Genomic DNA, 22,177 nt, shown 5'->3' on the forward strand with positions numbered 1-22,177 from the left:
TACTTATGCTGACGTTGCGAGATAAATTTGCGACACCGCGTAAGGCGCGCGTGCTTTCGGGATTCGGTTCCTCGCCGCGGAGCGCGCCGTTCCGGACGACGCCGTGGCGCTCCTCGATAGCTCCTTCACTTCCCTCCCACTTTTCATTAACTACAGTGGTCGGGACCACCATTCCAAGCTGACTGCAGCATGAGGATGCGCATTGATGGTATGATTACCATTGAAGCACCAGAGCTTCGGACGGCTTGAAAGGGCATTTTATCTTCACCAGGTATATGCTCGATGATAGCAAAATATGGCTGGAGGAAAACTGCTACGATGATCGGTTGGATACGAAAAGAGGATCGACAAGAGTATGAACTCCTCCTAGACTGTCCATATCTTTCGAGAGGCGAACCGGACCGCTGTCTAGGTCGTCTCATTTGTTGCTCGACACTCTGCAGCGATTCTAAAGACGTGTGATGTAGCGACCCCTCCTTGTTTACGCCACTTTTTTTTAGATTCGATTGGTTGTACTCTAATACTAGCTATATGAGCTGCCGCTGTACCAAAAAAAAAAAAAACTACAGTGGGAACCTATCATGACTAATTGCTAGAAGACTCTGAAAATAATCCCATCATGTTCAAGTTGATAGCTGTAAATCTTGTTTAGTCGCTCAAGTGATCAAGAACTGGAACTTTTGAACCTTTTAATCAGACTTCACATCCTCTAGAAGGATGCTCATGTTCAAGTTGATAGCTTTAAATCTTGCCTTAGGGCTCGTTTGGTTCGCGGGAAAAGAAGGGGGGAAAGTGTGGTCAACGGGAAAGTAATGAGATGCCTCTTGTTTGGTTGGAGTTTTCAAAGGAGAGAGAAGGAAAAGTTGTATTCCCATGGGAATATGATTCCCACATTTCATGAGAAAGTCTTTCCCATTAGAAAGATGGGAAAGTTACTTTCCCATGAGGCGGGAATCACTCCATTTTTACTTTTTTCCAAAAAGTCCCTTCAGCATTAAAGAAGCATTAAAGAGGCATTAAAAACCTAATTTTTATTAAGGGCATAATAGAAATTATATATAACTTTCCTAGGAAAGTGGATGGCCAACCAAACATAAGCATCTTAGAAATTTGTCACTTTCCCATGGTCAACCAAACATGCCAAAGGTACTTTCCTAGGCATCCTCTTCCTAGGAATTTGTTTCCCAGGAATCATATTCCTAGGAAGGAAAATGCTTTCCGCGAACCAAACGAGCCCTTAGAGTTTTCCCTCCTGTGTGATGTCCCAAAGGACAAGTTGAGCATTATTTATCATGACAACTTTGTCCATCATTTTCTCCGCCGGTTGGATTTGCATTTTGGATACTATCATGAGTGCTAACATTGTAGTTAATCTTGTATAGATGGAGTAGGGATCAGTTGTTTGAGGCCATGTATTAAAAAAAAGAGTAGAAACATCATGTTTCCAATAAATGGTAAAGGGAAGGGTTAGCTAAGGGCGGTAAGCATAGGTGCTGCATTGATAAGTGCTATAAATTTGGCAATTATGGATGTTTTTGGTAGAATGGTGTTTGTTGAGATTCCATTTTGTAACTATGAGGCCAGAGGTGACAGAACATGCTGAGGGATTTAATGCAATTAAACAAGGGTGTAGGCATATTATGATAACTATGGATATAGGAACATAATGATAAATATTCTGATAAAATGGTGTTTGTTAAGTTTTCATTCAGAACTTTCAGACCAAAGGTGATAGAACACATAAGGCAATTTAATATAATGAACATTGATGTGGCTCATCATGATAAAAATATTAGTAGAGTGATGTTTGTTATGTGTCTATGTATAAATCTAGCACTTGAGGTGACAAAACATAACATTCGGCAAAGTGATGTTTGTTAAGTTTCTACCTATATGTATTAATAAGAGGTGACGAAACTTAATGAGGGAGCCGATGTGATTAAACATGGATTCAAGTATATGCTGCTCTAACTTTGCTATAAGAATTAATAGACAAAAGAATGGAAATTTTATGGTTGATAAAACAAATTATACGGGGATATCTTTGGGCAAAACCATTAATCTAGAGAGAATAATACAAGGGGAAGAGGTTTATGTGCATGGTTACATGCTATTAAAAGGAATTTCTTTAAGAGATGATATTGTCCTTTTTATATGTCTCGACTAAAGATATTTGGCAACTGATTAGTTAATAAGATATCTAATTATTAGCATGATTATTGAATTTGGATTGAAAAAATGGCGGCACCATTCTGCAATGACTCAAGTTTCTGAGGCACATAGAAGGGTCTGATTTCTTGCTGCGGATTCTATCTTGACTATATCAATAACTGGATTATCAAATAGCATTCTATAATTTCTAATATTTGTTGTTTGCAGTCCACATACTATTCGAGGACTGTAATTTACCATGTTTTTTGATTCACAGCATATATTAAATAAAATAAATGAAAGAAATCAATTTATAGTGTAGTAATCCAGCAAGAAGTGACTCGAATTTATTGACCTGCCTATAACCTCTAACGCATAGTTATGTCTTCCAATTAAAGTTATGAGAGATGCAATAATGCTCATATTAATATCTTATTTTATTAATATTTATCTCGAACATGAATTTAATAAACGACCGATTGGTTTTTGACAAACCAATGAAATCCAATCTCCAGGACCATGCAGCGTGGTAAAAGGATGAAAACTGCCAATTAATGAACTTCGCCATTTCAATCCAGATTTCAGAACTTTAGTACTCTTATCAGCCTTCATTTGTCTCCTAGATTTGTATGCTTACCAAAACGTACAATGGCCAAGAAAGACCTGCCATCAACCACGAACTCTTAAAAATCAGCATCTATATTGATGAGTGAAGAGAACTTCCATTGCTTTTCTTTGATCATCAGAATCCAGGTAAAATATTTCAATTCAGTAAGGTTACTGCTTTTAGGTTCGTATTCCTTGCTTTGCAATTTCTTTTCTCATATGCTGACCAAAGAAATGAAAAAACAAGGGCTTCCAGCAGATCTTTTGGCCAGGATCATGTGATGCACTGATCAGATGCTTTGAATTACTTCTTTCCTACTCCATTCCCATTTGATTACTGCTGCTAATCATATTAGCATTGCTTTTTAACACTTCCCTTATATCACATATTCAAGTCATTGTTGAAATGTTTACTAATCATTTACCTAGTAATATTTACTAATTTCAGAATAAACAAATGGTCTCTTATCCTTCTAAATCTTCGAGAAATAAACCGGTGATTTATTTAAATCATCAACTTGATCAAAGAACTAGAGAAGAAATCTATTCAAAATTTTTTTGGCACATGATTAAAACATATTTCACAGTTTACTCAAGCTTGGATGACTAATTAATTAATTAATTAATTACCCCAAAATGTTACTTTTTGACTAATTGCTATCTCTAGCTTTGTGAACCACTATTATGTCTGTGGTGGTGGTTGGGGTTGGCAGGAATAAGAAATCTCATTCAAGCCTCAAGAAAAAATAAGAAAAAAAGAAAAGAAAAGAAAATTCTCTTCCCCACCACAATTAAAGCCGCCACCTTTTCTTTCCTCCTCTCCCAAGGAACGGAGAAAAGAGGGAGCTCTTTCCGCAATAAAAATAAGCAAACCACACAAGGGGAGGGACGCAACGAAGCCAAGACTCGGCAGTAGAGCAACAGGGAAATTATTAAGCAAGAGTAGAAGACGAGTCGATGGCCTCTTCTCGCTTCTTCTTCTTCTCCTCCCTTCTTCTCTTGGCGTCCTTCCTTTCCCTGTTTCTCCTCTCCCATGGGGCCATCTCCTCTTTCCCCAACCTCACCAGCCTCTCCTTTGAGGAAGGCTACACCCAGCTCTTTGGCGACTCCAACCTCATGCTCCACCGCGACGGCAGGGGCGTCCACCTCTCCCTTGATGAGAGAACCGGTCTCCCTGCAGACTCTCTTTTTCTTTAATACTCAATCCTCTGTCCCTTACGGTTCTCTGTTCTATTCTTTTCTTCTATCCGTTGTAACTGAAAAAAATTGAATTTTGATTCGCTCAGGTGCCGGTTTTGCCTCCCAAGATCTCTACCTCCATGGATTCTTCAGCGCCGCCATCAAGCTCCCTTCAGATTATGCCGCCGGGGTTGTTGTAGCATTCTATGTATGCTTCCTTCTTGCAGTTAAAAGACTATTAATCTCCATATATCTGTTTATTTATTAACTTAGCTTAGTTCAAGCTTTCCGGAACTTTTTTTAAGAGAAAAATAGTGCAAAAAGTTGTCGAGATTTACTACTTCTCCTTCCAAGGTTTCACTGTTACCAACTCTCTTTATTTATCCCCTCAAAAAAAAAAAAAACTCACCTTTATTTGTTGTTCTCTTTTAATCGAGAATCGGTGAACATCAGTTCGTGAAATTCATTTCGGTTTCGAGATCCGTGAAACCAAGTTGGACAATTATTTGAATCCAATGCTTATTTTTCTTCGAATTCATGAGCATCTCTTCTGAGAGAATTTGAATCCATGAAGATCGCTTTTTTGAATAGAATACAGTAGCATTTGTCCTTTTAGCTTGATAGAAGTTTACTCTTTTTTTTTATGAAGAAAGCCTACGAGATTTTTGTACTCCTCTTTCCATGTTGCCGTTTTAATGATCGAATCCTTTAGATTTTCTATTGTCTGTATTTATTTTCCTAAGTTTTATATAGTAATTGGCGAACGCCAGTCCTTAGAATCCATCGGCGTCTCCTCTAATCAATCGAACCAAGCTCGATTTTTCACTTGTAAGCTCAGAAGATATCTGCTTCCTTCAATTTCCAAGTTTCCACTTTTATGATGAATCATTTGGATTTTTTTTGTTCTCGATCCTTTTATTTATTTCCCTCTGTTTCATAAGGGGAAATCATGAACGTAAGTTCTTATAATCTGTACGACTTTCTCTCTTTCTGAGCGCTTTTGGCTCTGATTGCCTACACCAGCTTGGAGTTTCCTATCCTTTTATTCTTTCCGTGGTCGATGTCACATAACTTTATTTCATCAGCTTTTACAGAGTAGAGAGATTTCTATTTCTTTCGTCTTTCCAAGCTTCTACTTTTGCAGTTCTAGTTTTCTACTATCCGTGATTAATTTCCTCAGATCTTGCAGTCCATTTCAGAGCTTTCTTTCCATCGAAATCAATTGAATCCAGTTTGATTTCTCACTTCCCATCCATCCGCGGGCACTGTTTAGTATATGTTCATTTCACAGTGTTTTTCTTCGCTTTATAAGATTTAATTTTCGAAATGGTATCATTTCTATCTTCTTTACAGGATTAGTATATTTTCCTCTTATTGAAAGAAACTGTGACTATTTTAATTCTAATTGCTGAAGGTTTTTTAAGTTCTCATCAATGAAAACTAATTGGATTTTTCTCTCCCTAAGTCATCCTTTGCATATTTTATCTAATTTCTGCTTTAATATGTTTTTGATTGCTCTCATCAATTCAATCCACCTGGCTTTTTTCCTCTCTTGTTTGTCTGTCACTGAGAAACTTCTCTTTGATGTGGGGTAGATGTCAAATGGGGATGTATTCGAGAGGACGCACGATGAACTGGACTTTGAGTTCTTGGGGAACATAAGAGGAAAAGAGTGGAGAGTTCAGACCAATATCTACGGCAACGGGAGCACAGCGATCGGAAGAGAAGAGCGATATGGGCTCTGGTTCGATCCCACAGAAGATTTCCATAAGTACTCTATCCTGTGGAGTCATGATCGAATCATGTAAGAAAAAATTACATACAACTAACACTTCCTTTCAGATTGTTTTGAGGCTGTTCTGTTTTTGTTTCTTAGGCGTTTGATGCTGTTTATATTTTTTTTCTTTTTCTTTCTTTGCTTGCCCTGGGGGTTGTATGCCCTGTTTTTCTTCTGCTGGATTCCACTGATCTTTTTGGCTTTTTATACTCTTTTCTGTGTTGTTATATTTAATGTAAGTTTTCCCCCCTTTTCTCCAAAAGGATCGCCCTGGATGTTTCTAAGTTAGAGAATACTTCCTCTATAGATTGCAAGCAACTTGTGGGTTGTTACTTCCTGAAAGCTCTTCATCTTCACTTTTGTTTGCATAAAAGTTTATGCACTATAGAACTGAAGGACAGCCAAACTTATTCCCCTTCTTTTTCTTTTTAATTTTCCTCTGATTGGAATTCCCCTCCATTTTTACTGAATGACATTTTAATGTACGTGTGATGCCATTGTTTTTCCTCTTCTAATGGTAAAGGCATGCAAACTTTTGTTATTTTCTAAAGAAATGCGTGATTACCAAAACTCGTGATCTGACACTAATGTTTTCTCTCCTTTCTGATGAGCAGATTTTATATTGACAATGTTCCTATTAGAGAGGTGGCAAGGACTGAAGTCTTGGGTGGTCAGTTCCCCTCCAAGCCCATGTCCCTCTACGCCACCATATGGGACGGCTCTAACTGGGCCACCTCTGGTGGCCGCTACAAGATCAATTACAAATATGCCCCTTACATTGCCGAATTTGCCGATCTCATCCTCGATGGCTGTGCAGTCGATCCCATGGATCACACGCCTACATGCAACGGGCTTGTTGCTGACTTGTATGATACCATCACGATCTCGACCGATCAAAGGTTGGCAATGGAGAGATTCCGAAAGAAGCACATGACCTATTCATACTGCTATGACCGCATCCGATACTCGACTCCATTGCCAGAGTGCTCCGCTGGTCCGGAGGCCAGGCAATTCCAAGAGTCAGGCGAGGTGGTGAGATTCGGCGATCGCCGCCGCCGTGGGAAGCGGCACCACCATGCTCCAACTAATTCCGCCATCTGAGTCCGACTCACCACCGGAACGTTTAGGTATTGGAAGGGTAGATTATTTTGTGTATCATGCATTCTTGTGCTGTATAGTAACTTTATTGGCAGGTGGGTGGGTAGGGTTGGTAGAGGGTAGATTCATTATTTAGAGGACGTATATATGCCTGCATACCTTACTGTGTCCATGCTTGTTTTTGGTGCCCATCTTCTTTACCGTAGATATCTTTCCTGAACCTGTTCCTTCTACCTCCTCTCCAGCTACTCATACTGTTAACGTTGGCACCTGAAATAAAAATATGTGGCGATCATGAATGAATAAGATAAATAAAAGGTTGAGAATTGTTCTTTGCATTGCGCTCTTGCTCTACGGTGGTGATGGTGGAGGTGGGGTAGGGCCATGGCTTTACAGATGGGAGTCGTTAGGTTGGCGTCTCTTTTTGAGCTGGTTTTGGCCATTTGGGAGGTGTCTGCATTATAATTTACCCCCATCTGGGCCAGTGCTCTCCATGTCCTCTTGCTCTCCGCAAAGTGGCAAGATTCTGCTAGCCTTGGGTGGAGGAATGCGGTCCCAAAAGTTGGGGTACAACGGGGACCAACATAGGGGACCAAGGTGATCATGGTGAAACCTAATTAACGCCTCTTTCCCTTCCATCATTGAGAGACAACCGCTGACGACAACTGAATTGATATAAATAGATGCTAGTAAAACTTGCAGAGCTCATCGTGGGATTTTCTCTCTTCTTTTTTCCCCTTTTGATGGAATGAGCCCAAAGAATATGTATCATGGCGGCAGTGGAAGCTTGGCACTTCATGGATGTCTCTTGAAATGAATGGGTTACGTCACTTCTTCAGTGGACTTCCACAGCCATAGCGAGAGATCGACTGTCACCTAGGAGGCTCACTGGCTCAGCAGTATCCATCATAATCGGCATCTGATTTAGATCAAACAGTATAGCAAGAGTGCATTTAAACCCTGCAAACTGTACCAGAGTTCCAACCTGCTCATAATGAGTGGGCATGGAGAATGAGAGAATGGATGGAGAAAATTAGATCTCTATTGACAGAACAGAAGTGCTCATTATTTTGTTCTGAGTCTTATAAATCTTTTTCTTTTTTCTTTTTGGCAGATATTTTCAAGGCTTGGGAATTGAGTCACCCAGACTTTCGATAGACTTGATGAAGTTGTTAACGATCATCTTGCCTTCTGTGGTTATGATGCTCTCAGGATGGAACTGCACTCCCTGAAACTCAAACAACAAGGGACTTAGTTAGTAACAAGAGTAAACAGTGCCCAACCTAACCCCAAGGGGAAAAAAAGAGAGAAAGAAAACTGTAATAGTTGTACTGAGTATTCAAAGCAGTATCAAAGTAACCAACCAGAGACGATTCATGAGGATTAAGAACAAACGTAGTGAAAAATATTTGTGAAATATGATTAGTCGATATCCTGCCCTAGAACTTTAATTTGGAAGTAAACTTGGCATGACCATCGACCGAACCAGTCATCTTGGATGTTAATTAGAAAGTTCCGACAAGGTCTCTACCAGTGAACCCCTCGGAATAGGGTATTACTAATTTGGACCGCATGGTTGCTGTACAATCAATGACGTACAACCCACTTGCAAAAAAAGTAAAAGGAGGCTCAGAAGGATTAAAAAATGATAGAAAAAGAACGCACAACAGTACAAGTCACAGAATAAGATTTGGCAGCATGCAACTGTTTAGACCTGGGAAGGGTGCATGAATGTGTCTGCATAAATTTACCCTTTACGGTAAAAAAAAAAAAAAAAAAAGGCTCTCCGAGCTCAAAAAGAAGAAATCATTACTTTCCCTTCTCGAGTCAAGACGGATGATTCTTGATTACGAAATTCAGAAAAACTCCCATAAATCACAAAAATCATTTCATGTGATTAAAGGGCAGTCAAAACACGGATAATCCTTGTCATACTACTAGAGCTAGACATTGGCAGACTCCTTAGTAGGATAATGAATTAACAAAACTAATTTACTCAGAAAAAAGTATACTATGATTACACAGACACAAGGTTCGTATCATGCACGCCATAAGAGAAACTGCCTTAATTATGCCTAAGCGTTTTAAGTGCGTGACAATTTCTAAACACATGGATCCTTGCATGTCATAAGTACCTCAAGTGGATGACGAATTCATGCAGCTCCAAAACAATCAGGGAAAAAAGAGAGAGAGGAAAAAACAATGAAGGACGTGAGAGAGTGGAAAAAGACATGATGAAAGACTGAATATGGAGATGATTGAGATGCGAGTTTTAAAAATTTGACTTGAAATCGACCTTTTGATCTAACAATACCAAGCACATATCTTTAATGGAAATGATAAAGATCGGCAGTGGATCAAGACTCTGTAATTGTAACATATTTGGTATGAAATCAGATAGAGGAAATGTGTCATGGAGTTGAATGATGCAAAATTTGGTGGTAGAATAACGAGGTCTTAATCACAGATATAAAAGGTCTTTGCAGGAAGGAACAAAAAAAGGCTTGCACAGATAGAATAGAAAGCTAACTACCAATATGTTAGGTTCAGATGAAGGTATCAATGATATTCAGAGATTTGCAGAGTAAGAACATTGAAAATGGCAAATGAGTGGTGAATATAAGTCACTTGATCTTATTCTTGGCAAAGTCAGGCACTTCAACAAATTCTAATTTGAATAACTCTACAGGCTCTGCAGAAGGAATGGATTAGGACAGATGCGTGTTAGCGCTCTTTCAGTTTTTTTATGCTAATAGTTGTCAGAAACGGTCAAAGGACAAGGCATTTCAATCAATGCAAAATGTTTCCATTCCACCCCATAAAGTTGGGAATGTCAACTTAGTACATAGCATGTGACAACAATAGCCCATGCTAACCAAAACATATTAGTGGTAAGAAATGCCTTAACTTGGCTTTCAACTTAGCTCCAAAAGCTTAAGGTTGAAAATCTTAGACTTAAATGGTTGGTCTGTAGCACAATTGCCTAGCACGTTAAACATAGGCCGTTTCATTGAGAGCATAGAATTTTAACCACCATCTTTTACAACAATATAGAAGTTTAACACAACAATTTGTTAATGGGGTTCCAGGGTGCAAAGGGGTCTAATAGGTGGGAGATAGGGTAGTCCCCCTTAGTAAGAGATTCCTATAAGTTCATTAAATTCAACAGATTCAAGAATGCAAGCCTTCAATACATTATGATTGCATCATAAAGTGTTAAAGTGTCTGCAAAGCAAGGTAGTTGATTTTAATATAATAAACCTCTTAATAATATGCTTCAATAAGAAGCTCCAGTCAACACTTCATAAGCTTAAAACCAGGATAAATAAGATCCCTGTTCAGAGAACAAAAGCACACAATTGGTCTTCTGATTATGGTAAAAAAACATTGACAAGAAAAAATTAATGGCATAGTGTGAGGACTCGTGCAGACGTGTATTTAGTCCCACATCGGTTATTCGCCGAGGAGATCTTGGGTACTTATACAATGACTAAGGAATCTAAAAAAAATACCTTCCGACTAGTCTTTTTGGGCGTCACCTGGTTTGTGACAAATGGTATCGGAGCGAACTCAACTCATAGCCTATATGGACTAGGAAACACTATAGCATAAGTTTATGAAGGATGACTATGAGCCTATCATGGTGCTTATGATTAGATTTGAATGGATTTGAATCTTTAGTCTAATAAGGACGTCAGGGCTTGAAGAAGGGGAGTATGTAAGAAACCGTGCGAACATGTGTTTAGTCCTACATCGGTTATTTACCGAGGAAATCTTGGATACTTATACGGGACTACGAAACCTAAAAAAATATCTTCCAACTAAGCTTTTTTGGGTGAGGTTCTGAGTTGTGACAAAATATGAAAATAGTATTAACTATTGATGAAGTCATGTTTTCTAAAAATTAAGGATCAAGCATACAATATTATGAAACTCACGATTTATAGCGAAATAATAGATCCATGATTATTTTAATGTTAAGCACTATTTGTGAACTATGAACTCCATATCTATGAAATTTGTATTTTTGTTATGAAAATTTCAGGATCATTCTACTGTTAAATACTTATTTATGGGCTATGAACTCTATAAAGCCATTTAGTGTTTTAATTATGTATGATTCAAGAAAATATGATTTAAGATTAATTATTTTAAAATTTATGGTAAAAAGGCTCTCAGATAACTATGTATGGCCCCTAAAAGTGGGGTAGATCGACATCCAGTTTCATACGACCTTGCCAGCAGGTAATAATAGTTGGCATACGACCCTACCAACAAGTAATAGTAATTGGTGTTTGTCGATTACGGCTCTGTCACAGGTATAATAGTGACTTTAGCATTTAGTCTGAGAATAGTAATTTGATCAATGATAAATGATTTAGGATTTTATTTATGCTATACATCAAGAACCATGTTTTATGAATGATTTATTTATGCATGCATGATTGGCTTTATGACTTGTTTTAATATATTATACTATGAAATGCTTTATTTTGTAATATCTATTATTTTCTTTAAATAATATATTGACATGCAAAAATTTATGCTTGATCCGATAAAATAATAGAAGATTTATTTACAGAGTTGTGTCGCTCATATACCTCTATGTTTCTTTTTCTCTCTCCATACAAATAAGGTCAATAGGAAGGATACTCCAGACTTGGAGTTCGCGTTAGCAAACTTAGCGATCTAAATAGCAGAGCAGAATTTTAGTTTCTCAATTGATTATGAATTTATAATTAATGAATTTTTCTGAATATTGAGGATTATGGGTTTGGTTTTATGTTTGGATTTAGACGCTCTGAACTAGTATTGGTTGCAATTATTGGATAATGAAACTGAATTCCTATTTAGACTATTATTTTTGAGATGGATTTGAAAGCTAATGTAATGTTAGCTTCGTGTTATCGTGGGCCGTACCCCTTAGTAGCATGGTTATGTCATGTTCCAGATCCGAGGCGTGACACATAGAAGATTAATTAAGTTATATTTTTTGTTTAACACAATCTTTATAAACCGGTGGCATGAATTAACTCCTATCAAAAAATCCAATAACACAGGGCACACCTTGGTTACAAGCATTTGTGCAATTGTGTAACTTTGCACATACTATATGTTACGAGCCAACAAAAGAGATTTTAGTCCCTATTCCCTCAAAATTCATATTTGAGCAGGAGAATTTTTACCAAATTGTCCGACTATATGTAAGTGCAAAAACTTGACAAATTGCAATGCGTGCATGATGCCCTAAAATGGGGATTCACCAAGAAACCAGATACTCTTGACACTTTGATTCTCTAAAAGAATTCCTTTAATCTCAGCAGCTCGGCATCCCTATATCCCAATCAACCTTGTCATATGGGGTGATTCGTCCAGTTACTGCTATACTCAACAAGGAAACTCTTGCCCAACTTGATTGCTACCATGCACTTGATTAAAACATGCATACAAAAGCCCCCAAACAGTGGGCCTACCACCCACTCCACTCTATTTTTATGGTAGTTTCAAAGGATGATGCCTTCTCGAAGCCAGCACTAACTCTTAAGCCACCAATCTAGTTTCAAGAAGCCACAAGTATTTATTTCCAATCCTAGACCATCTTCATTCCAGTAGGCCTTGAATCCTTCTTCTAATAACATTCATAAGTTTAAAGGTTTTATCTTTACATGAATATAGATATCTTGACCTCAGATATTGGTTTGATATCAGTTATCGGTATTAATCAAAGATGTTCAAGTGAAGAAGCTATCTTTAACTATGTTTGCCTTGTGTGATTCACATAAACGACGAGACAATCTAATATCAGGACGGCCAGCCATCAAAGCAATTCTAATTTCAATGATTTATTCCTCTTTTTTCGAAGGTTAGCAAAATGTGCAACTCTCTTGGGTTTGTTGTTCTCACTCTCTTGGGTTGTTTGGGTAATTAGAACCTTTAAGAACCAACAGAGAGAAGAAAAAACTAAGAATGAGGGTAGAAGTCACAAATATGAATAAGGAAAAGTACTTTTTGATTGTCAGTTAGGAACAAAAACCTTAGTTTGCAAATTGGGCTCAGTCCTATAATATCAAATCTAATCTTCCTAACTCTGGCTTGAACTTTGGGTTTGGATGTTAGACAAGGTGCTCAAGGTCAGAAATTTAAACGATTTAAGACTACATTTTGTTTGCTAATGCCTAATTTCACTATTTATCAATCAAATTATTGGCTTGATAAATGACAAAGCAACAAATTGTTGTTTGACTGAATATTGAAATCTTCCTCTAAATTAGTGCCTATCTTTAGTTATAATTAGTTTAAAAATCTTTTATTTAATAATGATGGAAAGTAATTTGTTTTTGACAGAACAATGAATAACAAAGTAAAAAAAAAACTATTTCTATGTTCACCATTAGTTAGACAAATAATATATACGTGTATATATGCATATATATAACATATAACATACAGTATATAATATATAATATATAATATATAATATATAATACAAAGTATATGATATATAATATATAACATACAACATATAATATATCTTATATTATATATATGTGTATGTGTGTGCAAAGCATGACTCCTCAATCCAGATCCTATATGTCAGGGTGAATTAATTCTGGAAAATTTATGATGTCATTTTCAGAGGAAAGGCAAATCCAATAACAAATATTAAAAGAAAAGCAACCACACCTGAATATGTGGATACTTTTTATGCCGAGCAGCCATTATTAATCCATCTTCTGTCCATGCTGTGATTTCGAGGACATCACTAGGAAAAGTATCTTTTTCGATCACAAGGCTATGATATCTACCAGCAGTGAATGGGCTGCAAAGCAATGTTCAAAATGTCGGCCACTTCAGACAAAATCTTTGCTCAAAAGGAGTACAAGAATAAGCAGACAAGAGTGACTAATGCTATGGCAGACAAGTTTACATAGTTATGATAAGTTCTACCTAATAGAATAAAGATCATAATCAAAGTTCACCGTCTTGTACCAGACCCCTAATTGGTACCATCCTAATATAGTATCAGTACGCCTAGAATGGTACTCAATTCGGCATACGAAGTGTCGGTACGCCCCCATACTGCATATTGGTTTGGTACCAGTACGGTATGATACAGTCGGTATGCATCGGCACCGACCGATACGACAAACCTTGGTCATAATGCTCTAATACGCATTGTAAGATTCATATACACGCTTTCTAACCATCCAAGTCAAGTAATCAACGCGATCAAATAAAAAGTTAATGAAAGAATTATCTAGCTCACTAGGTATGTGGATCCGTGGCACTATGTGTATTCCAATCTCATGATTTGCCCGTCTTTTCTAAGTATCAATTGGCATCACCTACTTACAAGGGAAACATGAAATTCTTATGATGAAATGGCCTGCACACAAAACAATCTAAGGCCTTACCTTAGAAGATGTAATATAGAACCGAGTCTCAATCCCCTTGAATAATCACAGGTACCTAATCAATTAAATCAGTTTCGTAGTCACATTTGTTTTTACAGTTTCATAAGGTTTATAAATGATGATGGGAAGAATAAGTCAATGCCATTAAGAGAAATATATATTCGAAAATACAAGCCAACTAGTACTCAGATCTGTAAAAATATAGAATGCTTCCATAAGACATACACTATTCAATTCCACAACACATAGTTAACTATGATTAGTGCTAAACTCAAGAGGGTTCTTTGGAAATGAACACAGATATATGCTTGAAATATCTTTGGTTCCTTAATTCACTAAAACTACATCTAAATTCTCTCTTCAAAGTGTATAATTAAGCCCATACTATATGACATGTTTAATGCAAAGACAACCTAAAAGAATCTAGAATCGGACATTAATTACCAAATAAATAAAAAAGCTAAAGGGAAAAGGGAAAACAAAAAAGAAAAGCATTTTAGCAAGCGACCTAGACTAATACATACAAACATCAACATGCCGGCTTACTAGGTTGATAACTAGGCATTTAAAATGCAATAATACAAGTTTCACTAGTTCCCACCTTTCTATTCCATACTCACTCCGCTCCTCAAGGGGAAACACCAACTGGAGTTGAACCACTACCCCTTTGCTCAAGTGGAAGGGTGATACCCCTACCCCTACACTAGTAGTTCAGTTTTCAACTAGTGTTTCAAAGTTAATAATTCCTCAACAAACAAAGCAAGTAGCAAAGAGCATAAGGAACCAGTAAGCAAAAAATGGCATTAAACAAAAGGGAAAATGAAAAGAATCCTACTTTGGTAAACCAGAAAATAAAGTATCCCCTAGGCTTTCATCATAATAGACAAGAGAGTGTTTTCCATGCACCACGCCAAAAGGAGAGCGAACGACCTTTCCTGCAAATATAAAAAAGTTTTTAGAATATGCAGATAGGTGTATAATATTAGTCCAGGCACGCATAAATAAATATCTAACCTCCAAATGCTTCCCCAATGCACTGCAAGCCCATACAAACCCCAAACAATGGTATAGAAGGCCCAAGTTCTAGAACAGTTTGTAAGGATATCCCTGAATCTGGAGGTGTACCTGCAGAGAAGAAATGATAGGATAAATATTCTTTAAAAAAATAAAACATCACATGCATATAGTAAATACACTTACCAGGCCCTGGAGAAATAAGTATCCCACGTGGGCATTTCCTAGAGGAATAAAGTAAATATCATCAGCAAAATAAATAAATAAATAATTGTCTCATCACCAGAACATAAGCGGTTCATGTCTTACCTTTTAAGTTCCTCCACAGTGAGCTCATCATTGCGATACACCTCAAAATTAGCTCCCAGCTCTCCAATATACTTCAGTATCAAACAGATACACTTAGCTTATTTTTAAACAATATAGCATTTAATAGAACTTATTTTTCTATATATGTAATATAACGCCATTTTCTCCACAAACATCCAATATTCTTATCCTTTACCATATATAATGTTTCATGTTATGCAATTCCAAAATAGCACGTATTAGACCATCTGATCATGTATATGAGATATTTTTTATAGAATGCTATGAAGATGCTAGTCAGCTGTATTAAAAGGTTCCTTAGTAGGCTAAAAACAGATGGTAATCAGATGCACAAATTCATATCCATAATTGTTTTAAATGGACATGGATACATATTGGATACTAAAAGTACAAATGCAAATAAGTATGTAAGTCAGATGGTTTAACTTTGCGGCCATAAAATCAAATATATCACTAAATAGAAGGCAAATTAAGTTTTTAACATGTTAATATGGTCATTTATTTCCTTTAAAATTAATAAGTAATATATAAAATTAAATAGGATTACAAACAAAACCAGATAATTAGATACGAATTGGATAGTGGTCTATTTATATCCATATCCATTTTTTCTTTGATGGATATAAATAAGAATAATAATTGGATGCTCAAATTTGTATCCATGTCCAAATAGATTTGGATATAAAAACGGATCCAAACAAATATTATCTAACCCACTTTCACCCCTATTCCTCAGGCCCACATGGTGCTTGTGTGGCAACTTCTCACACGACCAACTTGTCAAGTAGCACCAACCCCCATGAATTGCACCAATCTCCCCATGCCAAGTGGCAAAGGAAACTTTTCCCCAACTAAGCAAAAGCCCTTTAGCATTGCTCTTTTCCTACTTCTGTTAATGCACTTTGTCATTAAATTCTTTCAGGCTAAAATAATCAAACTTCCATTTAGTGCCCCGGAATCAGCCAAGGTTCTAGATAGCAGTTTCAGTAAGCAGGCAATTACAGTAGGACACAGTGTTCAAGCAGGGCCGGCCTGAGCCCTAGGCGACCGAGGCGGTCACCTAAGGCCCTGGGCCAATGGAAGGTCCCCGGGAGGCTGACCAAAAGGAAGCAAAGGCCCCATATAAAACGGAGCTGGCTACGAGTCTTCCCCCTTGATGGAAGGGAGGTGGAGAGTTTCCTGGCCTGCAGAGGGGCAATTTGGGAAGTTGGGGACAGTAGTTTTGTTTTGGGTGGAGAGAAAGAGAGAGGAGGGATTTGGTTGGCTTCATACACGTCTGAAGCCACTCTTATCTTTCATCCCTTCTCTTTTTTGGTTTTGGTCTTGGTTTTCCTTCCCTCACATTACTCCTGATCCAGCTGGGCCATCAGCAAGAAAGATAGGGGGAATGGAGATTACTTCTTGGAGGGTAGAGAAAGAAAAGGAGGGAGGGGGGGTTGAATGGCTGCTGTGCCGTGATGTTGCAGCGGCTGCTTGGGTACTCACTTGAAGGGGAGATGGTGGGATGGGACTTTTATTAATTAGATGGAGTGAATTTCCCATAATGCCCCTACTTTCTCTTATCGAGAGGTTCCTTTTTAGACAAATTCTTTCCTTTACCTTGACCATGAAGTGCCATGGGATAACCTTTTCCTACTCTGCTCTTGCTTGACATAGTAAAGAGTACTGTCAAGCATTATCCCAGTTATTTAATCAGTTTTATGGGCCCTTCCTTAAGCATAATTACTTTTTCGTGCTTCCATTTAAAAACTATATTAAGCTGAAAAGATTTTTTACCTATCTTTGTTGCATACATGCATTTTTGTTGAAATAATGTACTTGATGGCTATCTATTTTCATATCTTTTTTCTAAATGTTTTATACTTATTAAATTTTTTATTATTAAAAAAAAAGGCCTCATTCACTAAATCCGCCTTAGGACTCCAAATATATTGAGCCACCCCTGTGTTCAAGCCATGTGCCGGTGCCTAGGCACGTTGAAAAAGGTGAGAAGTTGGGGATAAGAAAGAGCTGGTGGACTCAGGGTGGAAGAAAGTTGGAAGGAGTGGAGATGGCAGAGCATAAGGAGGAGGAGAAGAGGAGGTAGGGTAACACATAGCATCCAATTTAAATTCCTACTGCCCTACTTGCATATCTTCACTTAATCTGAATATTATTCAAGCCAAAGACAAGCTATTTGGGCTTCTGTGCGCACTTGGCGATCGTTTTTGCAGTCCATATCAAAACCACTTGTACCTTATGCAGGGATGCCAGGTGTCGACATGCAGCTGCACAAACCACTTTGATGAAACATGGATCCACTTGCATATATTATGTACTCTTAGGTGTTGGACAATCGCCAAGCTATTATATTTGTGTTATTTCCTGCTTAAGTTTTCATCGGCCAACAAGAGGAAGGGAAAGAAGTAGAAGCTGGAGAGTGATGGAAACTCAATAATCCCAATTCCCAAGTTTTCAAGATACCAAAATCTAGGAGTATTGTGGTTTCCAAATCCTAATAGTCATGGTATTTCAAGATCATACTCTTCCCCATACCCTTTTCTTCTCTCTTTCCCCATTTCCTCTCCTAAACCAATTCTTGTTGATGTTGGAGTTCTAATCTGAATATGGGGCAGAGCATCCATAATAGCCACTTAACAAAAAATAATCGCTGTTTTTTTTGGTACATCGGATGCTCATACTAATCTTGCATGAGCATAGCCTACATCGTCAAGAGAAAGTAGACTACCCAACACTGAAGGAATGTCCGACTCTCGAGTCCAAAGAAAACCACTGAAATGCTGGGCAGCGTAAGAAGCGACCCAGTCAGCCGTTCTATTTACCTCTAGGTACACATGCACCGCCTGAAAGGAAGCACAACCCCTTACCAACCACCGGATATCACCGAGAAGCGGATGCTCTGCTCCCCTCCGCCCGTCCTATTGAATCCATTCTACCACCGCAGTCGAGTCACCCTCAAGAGTGATGCGCCTAGCCCCTAGCACCTGTCCCGCATAGGAGACTCCCTCTCACATTGCCCGGAGCTCCGCCCCTAGAACTGAAGCCTCGAAAGAGCAACGTCCCCCAGCAACAACCAAACTGGAGTCTTGATCTCTGATCACGAGCGCAACTCCAGCTCCATCACCACCACCAGGCAAGCTACCATCAAAGTTCACCTTGAGATGGCCAAGGGAAGGAACTCCCAAGAAACAAGGATAGACCTAGATGCTGTAACAGCAAAGTGAAGGTCCCAAATTTTCTTGGCCAACCCGGATGAAACTGCCACTGTAGCCTCAATGACTTCAGTAGCCTGATAGATAAACCTTTCCACAATAAACCTCAGGGGTGCCTTCCTGTTCTCGAAGATCCTGTCGTTTCTGTCCAGCCAGATGTGATAGGCCACGTAGGCACAAGCAATACCCCATCCAACAATGTTCGGCGACCGCATAACTGCCCTCATATGCCGAAGCAGGTCCTTAGCTGACTCAATCGACCTCGGTAGTGGAATCAATGCCCTTCTCTATATCTGTGCAGCTCGTGGGCAACCTAGTAGAACATGATTGACAGACTCCATTGCCTTGAGGCAATCTACCCACTCTAAGGGGACCCTAACCCCCCTCCTACCCAGCAAGTTCTTTGTCGGCAGATAGTCCTAGTCCACTTTTCAGATAAACAAAACCACTTAGGAGTGGACCTGCATCCTCCAAATCCATCCTCTGCGAATAGTATAAGTAAATCAGTTGAGATCAACGTTCTTAACAGAATGGAATACATTGCTTGATTGTCCATTTTTTCGCACAAAATTCTCAACATTCATGAAAACCTTGGATTGCAATTTTCGAATATCATCTTAAACTTTATCATGCTCTGCATTTTTGACAGCCCTAAAAAAAATTTCGGCAGAACAGTCACATAACTGTATCTTTAGGTGTTGGTGTGAGAATATACTCTTTAAACAGCTGCATGTGTCTGTCAAGGTCAGACAGATTACTAAACAGTACTTTCTATTTTTTCTAGGACACTGCATTAATCTTATCAACAAGTATGTATCTTGAAACTCGGATGATGGTAATGGTATGTGTCAGTTAAATCCAGATAGAGATCATTCTGAAAATGTATATTTTGGCAAAAGGTTTACCATAACAGCACATATTCATGTCAAAAGCACTCCTTGATTTCTTTCTACATAAATTAAAAATTCAGATACTCCAACCTTAGGAAAAAATCATATTTTCATGATGTTTTGGCAGGGATGTGCTGCCCCCTTGTCAGATAAAGTTACAAGTTCCTCTAGGACAATTACCATAACTCTCCAGCCTTGTTCTCAACTATTTGGTGTCAGTAAACAGAGCGTGGTTGAAATAATTAATCAAAAAATAGCTGATCGAAAATATTATAAAAAATATAAATTTGATTAGAATATGCGCCAACAATGCGAAATTTAACAGATTCAAAGAAGGAAAAAGAAAAAGAAAAAGAAATCTAAAACCATATTCAAATCCTTTAGAAAGTTACTGCAACCCTACATTTTTACGTCTTTTGCCATTTCAAAGCCTTTTTTTATTATTTTTTTGAGAGGAAAAGGCCTTCTTTTATTATTCTCTTCCATTCGTCATTCTTCTATCATAAAATCGAATCCCTGAAAGCAAAACATCCATATCAAATTCAAAAAGACAAATCAAACAATCAAAGCAGAAACTTGATAGCCAGAACAACAGAATCAACGACCATCCCCAACTAATCACCAAAATCCATTCAACTGCAACACGTACCTGGCACAGATTATATGTGAAACTATCATAGTTATCTATAACAATGATCGGCTTCTCATCCTTCCAATCCCCATTCGAAACCCTAGGTTCGTCCACCCCACGTACCGCCAAAGGTCTCGAAACAACCAATCCCCCCTTCCTTATCGCCCCAGCCCCATTCCAAACTTCTAAAACATCAAAATTATGCCATCGTAAAAACAAATCTCGAAAAAACACACCCTGACACCACCGAATGAGATCGAAGAAATCGTCATTACCTGAGACGCTGGTGGTGGGAGCGAATGCAGTACGAGCTCCGGGAATCGAGCAGAGAGAGGGTTTGGGGAAGAGCAGGACAGCTTGCAGAGAAGCCATCGGAGGGATTTGGAGAGAGAGAAAGAATTGTTTAGGGCTTACATAGAACGAAGGGGGTGGGGGCCGCGGGGAGAGCGAGAGAATTTCTACAGTCCTGGAGTCGGGAGCGCTCGGATACTACTTTTATACGGAAGCGAGGTCGGGTCCTCCGCCTACCGGTGTACTTCTGCAGCTCTGCCATGTTAATACGGTCACCGGTTGCCGACTTTGGTTTGCCAACTGGGTATGGCTCGGTTATAGGCATCCAATGAATGCGGTGACTGGTGAGGGTACACAACCGAATGATATGGTGAACACTGGAGAGCATTTATTTAGAGAGCATCTTGCGATGTACTTTGGAGTTACGGCGGACCTTGCCCATTAGTTCCCGTGATGGACGTGCATGCGTCATCATAGCAATGGCAAGGACAGAGTAAAGAAGGGGCGAATGTGGGGACGGTGAGGTTGGCTTTATGTTGATCATTTTTAAATTTTATGGAAATTTTTTTGAAATTTTGAAACGAAGGCGACATTCTGTCCCAGTTCTCTGATGCAACCACATAAAAAAGATAACTTTTCCTTGATCAAAAGTTTCCATAAAGATTTAGCAGAAGAAGAAATATATTTTTGAGAATAAAAAAAAAAAATGTGCCACCAAGGTGGTGCAAGACGTTTTACTTTCACCAGAATGATCCAGATTCAAAACGTACGGACGTCGATTAAATTTGGAAATCGGATGCCCCACGCCTAGACGGAAGGGAGGCCTAGTGGGGACTGCTACGCGGGTGAGATTTTCTATCTTTCCTTCTATTTTTCAACCAAAAAAAATAAAAAAAAATGTTGAAATAATAATCTTATTGTTGGGGGAAAATGATGTTCGTCGGAATTAAACTAATAAGACATTCAAGCAAGACTCTTTTTTCTTGATTTCTCGTAAGGAGTAAGCAAGATTTATATCTAAATCGAAATTGATAGATAATGCGTTCAAATTTGGATCTCACTTTAATAAACAAACAAATTTTATTTCTCCACGGCCTAAAATGTCTCTTCTGCACAAATCTCAAAGCGATCCACACAGATCACAAATGAAGTATACAACGCTGACCCGTCCATGGTCCTCGAGACTGCCTTAGCCATTGCTTCGTTATTTATTTATTTACTCAATAAATTTGAAATAGTTATGCTTTTTTTAAAAAAAATAGAAATACAGGATCATTGTAAAAACTATTTTTGTTTAACTTATTTTTGTTTCTATTATTTAAAAAAATAGAAGTAAAAATTTTTATTTTTATTTTTTTTCAAAAATAGATTTTCATTTTTCTCCCTCGTTCAACCTTGCCTTCCTCGCCCAACTACAACAGCTCCTTGGGGCTTACCGGTCATCTTTCTATCCAATGCTGAGCTATTTTTCGTCTCTATCTACATTGTCAGCCTATTCTTACTTCTTTTGTTATTTTTTCAACCCTCTTTTTGTATGATATTAATTTTTTTTCTGTTTCTAACCATGTTGTTGACCTTGTATC

The 22,177-nt window shown here is 38.2% G+C and overlaps 2 protein-coding genes across 2 annotated transcripts; one reads left to right on the plus strand and one right to left on the minus strand.

Moving 5' to 3' along the window:
- Positions 1 to 3,562: 3,562 nt before the first annotated feature.
- On the plus strand, positions 3,563 to 7,149 carry LOC103713283 (probable xyloglucan endotransglucosylase/hydrolase protein 27). Its single transcript, XM_008800162.4, has 4 exons — positions 3,563 to 3,925; positions 4,044 to 4,144; positions 5,532 to 5,740; positions 6,328 to 7,149. The coding sequence occupies exons 1-4, from the start codon at positions 3,715 to 3,717 to the stop codon at positions 6,812 to 6,814; spliced, it is 1,008 nt and encodes a 335-aa protein (XP_008798384.1). The 5' UTR covers positions 3,563 to 3,714; the 3' UTR covers positions 6,815 to 7,149.
- Positions 7,150 to 7,831: 682 nt separating this feature from the next.
- Positions 7,832 to 20,777, minus strand: LOC103713292 (anthranilate synthase beta subunit 2, chloroplastic-like). The gene is made up of 8 exons (XM_008800173.3): positions 20,579 to 20,777; positions 20,322 to 20,488; positions 15,550 to 15,620; positions 15,427 to 15,464; positions 15,241 to 15,351; positions 15,062 to 15,161; positions 13,496 to 13,631; positions 7,832 to 8,039 (listed from the first exon to the last, which is right to left on the minus strand). The coding sequence occupies exons 1-8, from the start codon at positions 20,673 to 20,675 to the stop codon at positions 7,932 to 7,934; spliced, it is 828 nt and encodes a 275-aa protein (XP_008798395.1). The 5' UTR covers positions 20,676 to 20,777; the 3' UTR covers positions 7,832 to 7,931.
- Between the last annotated feature and the right edge of the window lie 1,400 nt (positions 20,778 to 22,177).

The sequence above is a fragment of the Phoenix dactylifera genome, chromosome 6 (assembly GCF_009389715.1).
Source record: "Phoenix dactylifera cultivar Barhee BC4 chromosome 6, palm_55x_up_171113_PBpolish2nd_filt_p, whole genome shotgun sequence".
Lineage (NCBI taxonomy): Eukaryota > Viridiplantae > Streptophyta > Magnoliopsida > Arecales > Arecaceae > Phoenix > Phoenix dactylifera.